Source organism: Phyllobates terribilis, unplaced genomic scaffold, assembly GCF_046119375.1.
Source record: "Phyllobates terribilis strain yellow unplaced genomic scaffold, ASM4611937v1 Scaffold_1__5_contigs__length_1240528914, whole genome shotgun sequence".
Classification (NCBI taxonomy): Eukaryota; Metazoa; Chordata; class Amphibia; order Anura; family Dendrobatidae; genus Phyllobates; species Phyllobates terribilis.
The window spans coordinates 190,445,915-190,457,193 of NW_027362761.1; the positions used below are offsets into that span (position 1 = coordinate 190,445,915).

Below are 11,279 nucleotides of genomic sequence, written 5' to 3' on the forward strand. Positions count from 1 at the left end.
ACAGTACAGACCACTCATTTTTCTCTACTTAGCTGTTTTTTTCTTGCCATAATACAAATTCTAACAGTCTATTCAGTAGGACTATCAGCTGTGTATCCACCTGACTTCTGCACAACACAACTGATGGTCCCAACCCCATTTATAAGGCAAGAAATCCCACTTATTAAACCTGACAGGGCACATCTGTGAAGTGAAAGCCATTTCCGGTGACTACCTCTTGAAGCTCATCAAGAGAATGCCAAGAGTGTGCAAAGCAGTCATCAAAGCTAAAGGTGGCTACTTTGAAGAACCTAGAATATAAGACATATTTTCAGTTGTTTCACACTTTTTTGTTAAGTATATAATTCCACATGTGTTAATTCATAGTTTTGATGCCTTCAGTGTAAATGTACAATTTCCATAGTCAAGAAAATACAGAAAAAGCTTTAAATGAGGTGTGTCCAAACTTTTGGTCTGTACTGTATATATATATATATATATATATATATATATATATATATATAATATGTACATTTATTATTGTTTTTTTATTTTATTTATTTTGTTTCTTTCAGTTTTTCAAATATTTCCTCTTTGCCTGTAATTTGTTTTTTTAGCCATAAGATATAATACAGCCATCCATGTTGGCATGCAATTTGATTTTACCATGTAGGTTTTTAATTATATAGTAACGTAGGTTGAATAAAGACCTAGGTCCATCAAGTTCAACATTTCTCCCCCAATTGTACCCCCTACACTAACACTACACTAACTTACTGGGACTAGGCTTCAGAAATGTATTAAAATATGCAGGAATCTATAGGGCATGGGGAAAAAAAGGATGATCACTCACCATGGTTTCATCACTCACCATGGTTTCATATATCTTTTTTAAATATAGATATAACCAATAATCCACTTCTCTTTTTTCCTTCCAGTGGAATCCTGTTTGTAACGAGGGGTACGTTTGGACAGCTTACTTGCGAATGGCAGTATAGCTTTGATGAATTTACCAAAGAGCCAATCATTGTGAGTGGCAGAAGGTTACGCATTGAAGCAAAGGTACTATAAGATTTGTTATAGGATCATCACTTATTTACTATTAAGCCTGTAGATTCTGTCTTTTAAATCACTGTAAAGGGAGTGTGAAAAACCTGGATTTCAGATAGGTGTAACACCCTTTCCATGTGTGGTTTTATACCGCTACTGGTTTGTCCCTTCTGTTATCAAATGAAAATCAGAAGGCCATTATTAATTTCTAAGTTGAAAACCATCAAGTTGATATGCAAATGTCATGTGCCAGGTATCTTGGGTGGTCTTCCTGGCACGTAGTAGCACACTGTGCCTGCGCCATTACGGTTCCATGAAATTAGGCATCGCGAGTGCCCACCACTTGGTGTACTCTGATGATCGCTGGCTGCTTGATAAAATTGATCAAGTTCCCTACATAGATTGTTTATTTATGTAGCGCTTGGTTAAAACATTGTCTGGAAACGCTTAGTGATTTTCTGGCAAAACTTTATGCAGGATGATGTATTGTAAAGCGAAATTTCCAAATGAGAAGTGGCGCCTGTTTACTGTACAACCTGTTCTTTGAACATCACAAGCTTAAAGTGGATGAAAATTCCAGAAATGAATGCAAACACTGAGACTTTGCTTCCTCTAAGCAGTGGCCAGAACTAGAGTATGTATTACAAGGAGATGCATGGCAGACTATTTAGGCGCAACGTGGATTAAAATGATGAGTCTGTTTCTTACATCTGAAATTGTTTATCCTGCAGGAACGAGTGAAATCTGTTTTTCATGCCAAAGAGTTTGGAAAAATAATAAATTTCAAAACTTCAGACGATGCCAAGGTAAATACGACATTTTAGTTAGTGTATCACTGGAGGGAGGTTCTAATAGAATAATTAGTATTAATTCACATGGTGCCAAGACTTAATTTTTGTATAAATAGCGACGATATGGACCAAATATTTATGCTGCAAGTGAAAGGTAGTGCAAGCCTATGGCGTCATGTACGACTAGCAGTGCACATGAGAACAGTGGGGTTTTCATTGGTGACCACATTTCAGAGTTGGGGTATGCTCCCACATGTTGTAGTTTTTTCAGTCAGAAATCTGCAGCAAAACTGATCTCTGGCAGGAAATCATCTGCATAAAAAACGCAGGTTCCTATGGGTGAAAAAACGCTGAAAGAAGTGACATGCTCTATTTTCCAAAAACCCACCCAAGGCACAAAATACGCAAGAACAAAAAACCATGATGTGTGAACAGAGAATTCTGGTTTCTCATAGACTTTGCTGGTACTGCAAAACGCAGCTGAAAATTTGCATAAAAATCTGCAGCAAAATACTCTGCAAAACACTTGTGGGAACATAGCCTAAATGGATTAAAAAAAGACAAATATTCATCAAGTTCAACCAACGGATGGGAAATGACAAAGCGAAAAGGGCACATGCACACCCCAATGCATGATGCAATCCATCTCAAAAGAGTTAGTGCTCATTCACATGTCAGGTTTTTTTTGACTTACTAGAAAAATGAACGCAGTTTATGTAGTGATTTCCATCAGTTTCATCTGGGGTTTTTTCACTGATGAGGAAAAAAAAAGTTTCTCCACCTTCTATCTGTCAGTGAATAACGGGCAGCACACAGATGCCATCCGAATGCTGTCATATTTTTTCACTGATCCATAGACTTGCATTGCCGGATTTATATCGGACATGTCTCGGTGATTTTTCACGGACCGCTTGGTCCAAGGAAAAAGGTGAACAACCCCATAGACTGTCATAGGTATGAGTGCTATCCGTGAAAAAAATGGATGGCACTTGTACATGAAAAACTGACATGTGAATGAACCCTTAATCTTAACATCTTGAACTCAATTGTCGATCCACTGGACCAAACATTTAGAAAAATCCGAGCCTTTTTTTAACCCCTTAACAACATTTGACGTACTAATACGCGTCTGTGCCCTGGGACTTAAGAGCCAGACCCGTATTGGTACGTCATGGCGATCGCGCGCGCACACAGGCTGTGCGGGCGCGATCGCCGCCGGGTGTCAGCTGATTGTCACAGCTGACACCCGATACTATGTGCAGGGAGCGGTCCTGCACCGCTCCCAGCACATTAACCCCCGCGATGCTGCGATCAAAGTCGATCGCAGCATTGCGGGGGCAAGGGGAGGTGATCGCAGATACTCACCTCCTCTTCCGGCTTCCAGCGCTGTCTGCAAAGGCTTCCCGGGTGTTGCCATGACGACCCGATGTCGTCATGACTACATCCGGGTCACCAGACAGCAGGAAGATTGTTTGGACATGCGCAGTGCATCTCCAAACAATCTTCTCCCTGTCCAGCGCTGACAGCCTGCATAGCACAGGGATGGTGCTGCATTCCTGTGCCATGCAGGCGATCAGAGAAAAAAAAGTGAAAGTCCCAGAGTGGGACAAAGTAATAAAGTATATAAACTTTCAGAAAGTGAAAAAAAAAATTGCAAAAAAAAAAAATAATAATAATCCACCAAAAATAAAAATATGATGTACCCATCAATAAATATTATTATAAAAAATAAAAAAAAACAATAAAAGTACACATATTTGGTATCGCCGCGTCCGGAACAACCTGACCTATAAAACTGTCCCACTAGTTAACCCCTTCAGTGAACACGGTAAAAAAAAAAAATGAAGCAAAAAACAATGCTTTATCACCATACCGCCAAACAAAAAATGGAATAACACGCGATCAAAAAGACAAATATAAATAAAAATGGTACCGCTGAAAACGTCATCTCGTCCCGCAAAAAACAAGCCACCATACAGCTCTATCAGCCGAAAAATAAAAAAGATATAGCTCTCAGAATAAAGCTATGCTAAAAAATAATTTTTTCTATAAAATTGCTTTTATTATGTAAAAGTGCAAAACATAGAAAAATGATATAAATGTGGTACCACTGTAAACGTACTGACCCGAAGAATAAAGCTACCTTATCAATTTTACCACACGCGGAACAGAATAAAAAAAAAAAAAAAAACAATTCCTGAATTGTTGGTTTTTGTTTATTCTGCCTCCCAAAAATCGGAATAGAAAGCAATCAAAAAATGTCACGTGCCTGAAAATGGCACCAATAAAAGCGTCAACTCATCCCGCAAAAATCGAGCCGTCACATGACTGTCTGCCAAAATCTGGAAAAATTATAGCTCTCAAAATATGGCGATGCAAAAACTAGATTTTACAAAAAATGCGTCTTTTAGTGTGTGACAGCTGTCAGTCATAAAAACCCCATATGATTCTCGTATTGCTGTAATCACACCGACCCGAAGAATAAAGTAGTCTAATCACTTAAACCGCACGAGGAACGGTGTCAAAAATAAACTCTTGGGTTAGGATTGGGCTAGGGTTAGGGCTGGGTTTGGGGTTAGGGTTGTGCCAGGGTTAGGGTTGTGCTAGGGTTAGGGTTGTGCTAGGGTTAGGGTTGTGCTACGGTTAGGGTTGGGGTTGGGGTTGGGGTTGGGGTTGTGATGGGGTTGGGATTTTTTTCAAAAGTAAGAAAAAAAGATGACGATATGGCGACTAGTGTTGAGCGCAAGTGCTCGCTACTTGAGTTTGCTTCGGGTGCTCTGGTATGCATTGAGTATCGTGGGTATTTGAGTGACATGCTAGAGTCTCTGCCCCATATGCTTCGCGGCCGTAAAAACTTTACGGGGATTGCCTGCCATGCACGAGCGATCCCCGCATGTTTTTTTTTTGGGTGTCTAATTACCGTGAAACATGCGGAGCAGGGACTCGAGCATGTCACTCGAGCACACGCTGTACATGGTGCATACCTGAGTACCCGATGCAAACTCAAGTAGCGAGCACTTGCGCTCAAGACTAATGACAACTTATTCAATATGATGACCTAATGTAAACAAATTCTGTGTCGTAACTCTGGGTTCAAAATGTTCACTATACACCTTAATAAAATCCTTGAGGGGTATAGTTTCCAAAATGGGGTCACTTGTGGGGGAGCTCCACTGTTTAGGCACATAATGGGCTCTCCAAGCGCGACATGGTGTCCGCTAACAAATTGAATGGAAAATCGGCTCAAATTGTTAGCGGACGCCATGTTGCTTTTGGAGAGCCCCTGCGTGCCAAAACATTGGAGCTCCCCCACAAGTGACCCCATTTTGGAAACTAGACCCCCTAAGGCACTTATCTAGATGCATAGTGAGCACTTGGAACCCCCAGGTGCTTCACAAATTGATTCATAAAAATGAAAAAGTGTTTTTTTTTTCACTTTTTCATTTTTACGAATCAATTTGTGAAGCACCTGGGGGTTCCAAGTGCTCACTATGCATCTAGATAGGTGCCTTGGGGGGTCTAGTTTCCAAAATGGGGTCACTTGTGGGGGAGCTCCAATGTTTGGGCACACAGGGGCTCTCCAAACGCAACATGGTGTCCGCTAACAATTTGAGCCGACAATTTGTTAGCGGATACCATGTTGCATTTGGAGAGTCCCTGTGTGCCCAAACATTGGAGCTCCCCCACAAGTGACAACATTTTGGAAACTAGACCCCCCAAGGCACCTATCTAGATGCATAGTGAGCACTTGGAACCTCTCCAAACGCAACATGGTGTCCACTAACAATTTGAGACGATTTTCCATTCAATTTGTTAGCGGATACCGTGTTGCATTTGGAGAGTCCCTGTGTGCCCAAACATTGGAGCTCCCCCACAAGTGACCCCATTTTGGAAACTAGGTGCTTCACAAATTGATTCGTAAAAATGAAAAAGTGAAAAAAAAAACCACTTTTTCATTTTTACAAATCAATTTGTGAAGCACCTTGTGGGGGAGCTCCAATGTTTGGGCACACAGGGGCTCTCCAAACACAACATGGCGTTCGCTAATTATTCACGCAAATTTTACAATCAAAAAGTCAAATGGCGCTCCTTCCCTTCCGAGCCCTGCCGTGCGCCCAAACAGTGTTTTTTCCCCACATATTGGGTATCTGCGTGCCCAGGGGAAATTGCACAACAAATTTTGGCATCCATTTTTTCTTGTTACCCCTGTGAAAATAAAAAAAATTGGGTCTAAAGTAACATTTTTGTGAAAAAAGTTAAATGTTCATTTTTTTCTTCCACATTCCAAAAATTCCTGTGAAGCACCTGAAGGGTTAATAAAGTTCTTGAATGTGGTTTTGAGCACCTTGATGGGTGCAGTTTTTAGAATGGTGTCACTTTTGGGTATTTTCTGTCATAAAGACCTCTCAAAGTGACTTCAAATGTGATGTGGTCCCTAAAAAAATGGTTTTGTAAATTTTGTTGGAAAAATGAGAAATCGCTCGTCAACTTTTAACCCTTATAGTTCCCTAACAAAAAAAATTTTGGTTCCAAAATTGTGCTGATGTAAAGTAGACATGTGGGAAATGTTATTTATTAACTCTTTTATGTGACATATCTCTCTGATTTAAGGGCATAAAAATTCAAATTTTGAAAATTTCAAAATTTTCGCCAAATTTCAGTTTTTTTCACAAATAAACGCAAGTGATATCGAAGAAATTTTACCACAATCATGAAGTACAATATGTCACAAAAAAACAATCTCAGAATCAGGGGGATCTGTTGAAGCGTTCCAGAGTAATTACCTCATAAAGTGACAGCGGTCAGAATTGAAAAAATTGGCCTGGTCATTAACGTGCAAACCACCCTTGGGGCTTAAGGGGTTAAACCATCAACAAGCTCTTGAGGAAGGAAAAACACTGTAATAAGGAATTGTCATTAGTGTGGTAGACGTGTTGTGCTTTTATAGACAAAACCTAAGATGGAAACAAATTGAACATATACCCTGCTGTAATTAAGTAAAAACCAATAGTGCATATACATAACATTGAGTACTTGGTAAACACCGCTTTTGATCAAAAAAAGTGTAAGCGCCATTCCACCAGCGCCAAGGTGTACCCAGTCTGGACGGTCCTAACCTCTAGTATTAAAACTGTACCATGTGTCAAAAATTACCTCAATGTGAATAAGGGCCGAGCAGGACCGGGGCCAAACTATGGACACCCAGTCATGGGAAGCGGTATAAACGTATTGCACTATTGCTTTTAACTTACTGCAGGGAATATGTTCATTTTGTTTCTATCTCAGGTTTTGACTGTTTAGTGGCCAGTGTGAACATGCTCCTACACGTTGCATGCATATCAACTTCTACTCCAGTTCATTTCTTTCGGTTGTGCTTTTATAGTAGACATGTTGTGCTTTTATACACTGGACAGCTATTGCATCTCCCTTGTTTTCATCATTTAGCAGAACGTGTGCTGGAAGAGGGCACGTGATGCAATCTACTCATTTATTCAGATCAATTAAAGGAACGAGAAACACCGAAAGGGACAACAAGATTTAATTATCCCAGCTATTCCTCCCGTAGAAGCGCTTCACTTATTTTTTGGCAGTGTTTCATCAGTATTTCTAAGCCAAGACAGATCAGTGGCTCCAAAACACAGAAAGTGTCACTATTTCAATAAGGCTAGGGCTACACTGCAACATGTCACCCAAAAAGGAAACCGCAGTGTCGTATTGCGACATTGCGTCTAATGATTTACTATGGTGACTCATTGTGATCTGTGACATCCTGCGACTATGACACAAAGTTGCAAATGTTTCCAAATGTGTTGTTTGTTTTTTTTTGCCACAAGTTCCAAGCCACTTACTTGACATAGACTTCAATGTAAGTCGCAAGCAGCATGCGACAAATTGCAAATGACATGTAACTTGTCACAACTGGGCGGCACATTAAGAACTCTAAAATAGTGTTGTGAGAATTATTGTAGCTTGACATATGTCGCCATGTTGCGCAACACTGAGATCACAGTGACACATCGCAACGCAACACCATGGGAAACCATTACATTGAACATTGCTACCTGCAACATACTGCGATTGCAATATTGAGTCGCATAGGTTTTCAAACTTGTTAGATGTCGCACGTGACCAATTTGCATTTGACTTCATTGCAAGTCGCACAGGTCATGCCAATTGTGTGCAACTTGCCTGCATCTTAGCTGGTTTAATTGTTGTCAAAATCAGAGGTCTAATAGAATTGCTGTTGTGTGACACCGTGTAGCCCCAGCCTTCCACTTTTCCTCTATGGTGGTTGTACTCCTGATTTTGGCCTACAAATACTGATGACACGCTGACTAAAAACAGATGTATGAGTAGCCACCAAATCTCTTTGTTTCCATTATTCCTATTATGTAGCATATTACAATTACAACTGGAAAAATCTTCTCTATACCATTCCCTCATATATTCATACCACTCTTCCTTCTCCTCATTATCCTGTATCTAGCTGCTTTGTCTATGGTAGGACAAAAGATTACTATGCCCTACTCCTTTTAGCCAAACACCAGCCGAAGATAGAACGGATCAGGTGGAGATTACCCATTTGTTCTCTTAAAAACACTTCTACAAGACTGACTTTTAGGCTCATCCATAAAGCATGACTAATTATTAGTGAAGACCTAGTAGATGAATTGACCCTTGAACTGTTTACTGATGTCGCAGTAGCAATGTCAGGAGGTGGATCTAGGTGGAGCGGAGAAAGAGTTAACATTTATGCACAGTAAAGTGCTGCCACACTTAAATATGTCGTCCACTACTCGGACAACCCCTTTCTCAATTACCATGCTCCCAATGGAAAATAATAGCCTGTACTTGCCTATTGTGCCAGTGTTGTTCCGGCAATGTCAACACCACCGGGTCTTGGAGGGCTCACATGACATTGTTACGCCATGGAAGCCCTGCATCGAATCAGCAGCTGCTTCACTCTCACTTCCTTTAGACTAAACTGACATCCAGAAGAAGTGAGAGCTGCTGCTTCCTGACCTCCTCCGGATGTCAATTATGTCCGAAGGAAGTGAGAGTGAAGCAGCCGCTGATTGGCTGCAGGGTTCCCATGGCGTAACAATGTCACCAGAGACCCGGCTCCAGCACCGGAGGTGAGCACAGGCTGTTATTATTTTCCATGGGGGGAGTATGGTAATTGAGAAGGGGTTGTTGGAATAGTGGGCAACCTCTTTAAAGATTGAGCAGTACTAGTTTGCAGTAAATCTGTAGAACATGTTACGGAGATGATCCTCAAGTTGGATTGTCCCATTTTAAGTGACCAGTTTCTGCGCTTATTTTATTCCCGCTGCTCCTCTAAGTATTCCATTTTTTTTTTTCTAAATCTGCCATTCATTTCCAAAGATATGGGTCTTTTTGTTTAGTGCTAATTATTTTGGTCTTTTTCACGTGATTCTCACAGGATTATCAGGTGGTGTATCTTTAGCCTGCTCAGCATAATTACTGTGTGATCCACACTCCCTTGGTAAAGGTCAAACAATTAAAACTAAATAAAAAATCCCCATACCTCTGGAACCATATGGCGGATTTAGCAAAGAAAAAAAAATCAGGGGAGCAAACTGTCCACTTAGGACCTGGTGACGGGTCCTCTTTAATGCAATATGAATTGTAACATTTATACTTCTCATTTCATTTATACAGTGGATTCTTTCTAAATTGGAAGAAGTTCGAGATCTTCACCTAAGCGATTCATAATGATGAACGTCTTCTAAGAACCAATGCTGAACTCTGTCGCAGTCCTGCCGTTTCAGAAGCCGCAGTTCACACCATCTTAGTGTAACACTTTTTGAGATTAAACAGCTCTTTATACGAGATTAAATCCTCATGTAAAGTGGATGAATTTTTCTTTTTCTATACGTATTGCACAGATAGTATTTACAGGCTGGTTTTTACCATGCAATTACTTCAACAATATGATATTCTTCCAGTACTGTATTTTAGAAATATTGCAGTCATTATTTATTGCCAATAATAAAGATGTAAAATATATCCCATAATTTAACAAAAACAGGTTTAACTAATTGTAAATTGTAAAATGTATTATTTGGTAGCGTTGACCAGTATGGTAGGAGACACTGCTTTGTTGACAATCTGCCATGTTTTGAGGCTGGTTAAATACATTTATGCATGGGATGTTCACCTAAGAGTAGAGACCATGTAGAGCTCCTTGGATCAGGCAGACAGTAGATCAAACATAGCACCATATTGAACTCCATTCAAAACATACTGATAATTTTTGAGTACATGAAATATCATGTTTAGAAGCCACTTATGAGTAAAGCTCTTAAGATTGAATACTATGGATATGGTGCACTCTGGTTTCTTGAACACACCGTACCAGCATCAGTAGACAGCATGTTAATGGTGGGACGTTGCTGACAACCTAGTAAATGATTGGGGTACATAGTAGAGCAGTGCAAAATATGCAGAACTGTAATGATTTTTCTGTGCATTTACATTTTTAACATCTAATTTAGTCCACATTCGAGCTTTGCTGACATTTGTAACACCATGGGGCAGACTTCGGTGAATGCAGGAAATATTTGGCTATTTTTAGTTGTGGATCCTGTTGTTTATCTAATGTCTGGTTTACAATGCAAGTCATTGCATCCTTTTTAGTTATTTTGAATGTATGTTTGTATTAATTTATATACAGTGCTTCAGTTTGTTTGCACTCAGTAAATATGAAAAATGTTTTATATTTACTTTTTTGGTTTAAAGGGGTTGTGTAGTGAAGAAAACCCCCGTCCATAGGTTGTTTTAGGGATTATGGACATTGCGGAGTGGTAATCCCTCCTCTATAAAGCCAGAATAAAAAAAGCCACATTAAGGTCCCCTTCACATGTCCTGATTTTACCGGTACTGGAAAAAACAGTTCCGGTGTTATCAAGGTTGCGTGTCCATGTGAAATACTTTTGGTATTTGTGCAGCATCCATGTGTACGTGTGCATCATCCGTGTGCTGTTCGCGTGACATGTACCAGAATAAAATGCAAAATAGAAATTACAGATGTTTAGGGTATTAAAGATGTGCAAAGATAGAGATTTAGATATGGGTAAATAGATGATAGATAGATATTTTTGAAATATATAATTAGTGCCTTGCGTGTACATGTATTAGACAAATAAATAAATAAATGAAAAAAAATGATGTGGGGTCCCCTACATTTTTGATAACCAGCAAAGGTAAAGCAGACAGCTGAGAGCTGATATTATCAGGCTGGGAAGGTCCATTGTTATTGGGCCCTTCTCAGTCTAAAAATACTAACCCCCAGCCGCGCCAGAAGTGGTGTTTCACATTAGTGTTAGTAATATAGAGGTGTTAATCAGACACATTACACTCTTAACACTTTCCCTGGTTCTCCGGGGCCCCTCGATTGACAACAAACCCCATTACCCTGATTACCAACGCACAAGG

General features: G+C 40.0%; 1 protein-coding gene across 1 annotated transcript in view; it reads left to right on the top strand.

The window, feature by feature from the left end:
• VPS13A (vacuolar protein sorting 13 homolog A) overlaps nt 1–11,279 on the top strand; it is a 221,736-nt gene that overhangs the window by 208,341 nt on the left and 2,116 nt on the right. Inside the window, exons 70-72 of the mRNA XM_073670791.1 lie at nt 918–1,041; nt 1,761–1,835; nt 9,504–11,279. The exon at nt 9,504–11,279 is cut by the window's right edge and continues 2,116 nt beyond it. Of these exons, the coding sequence (XP_073526892.1) occupies nt 918–1,041; nt 1,761–1,835; nt 9,504–9,557 (253 nt within the window). The 3' untranslated portion in view covers nt 9,558–11,279. The remainder of the gene's footprint in view (nt 1–917; nt 1,042–1,760; nt 1,836–9,503) is intronic.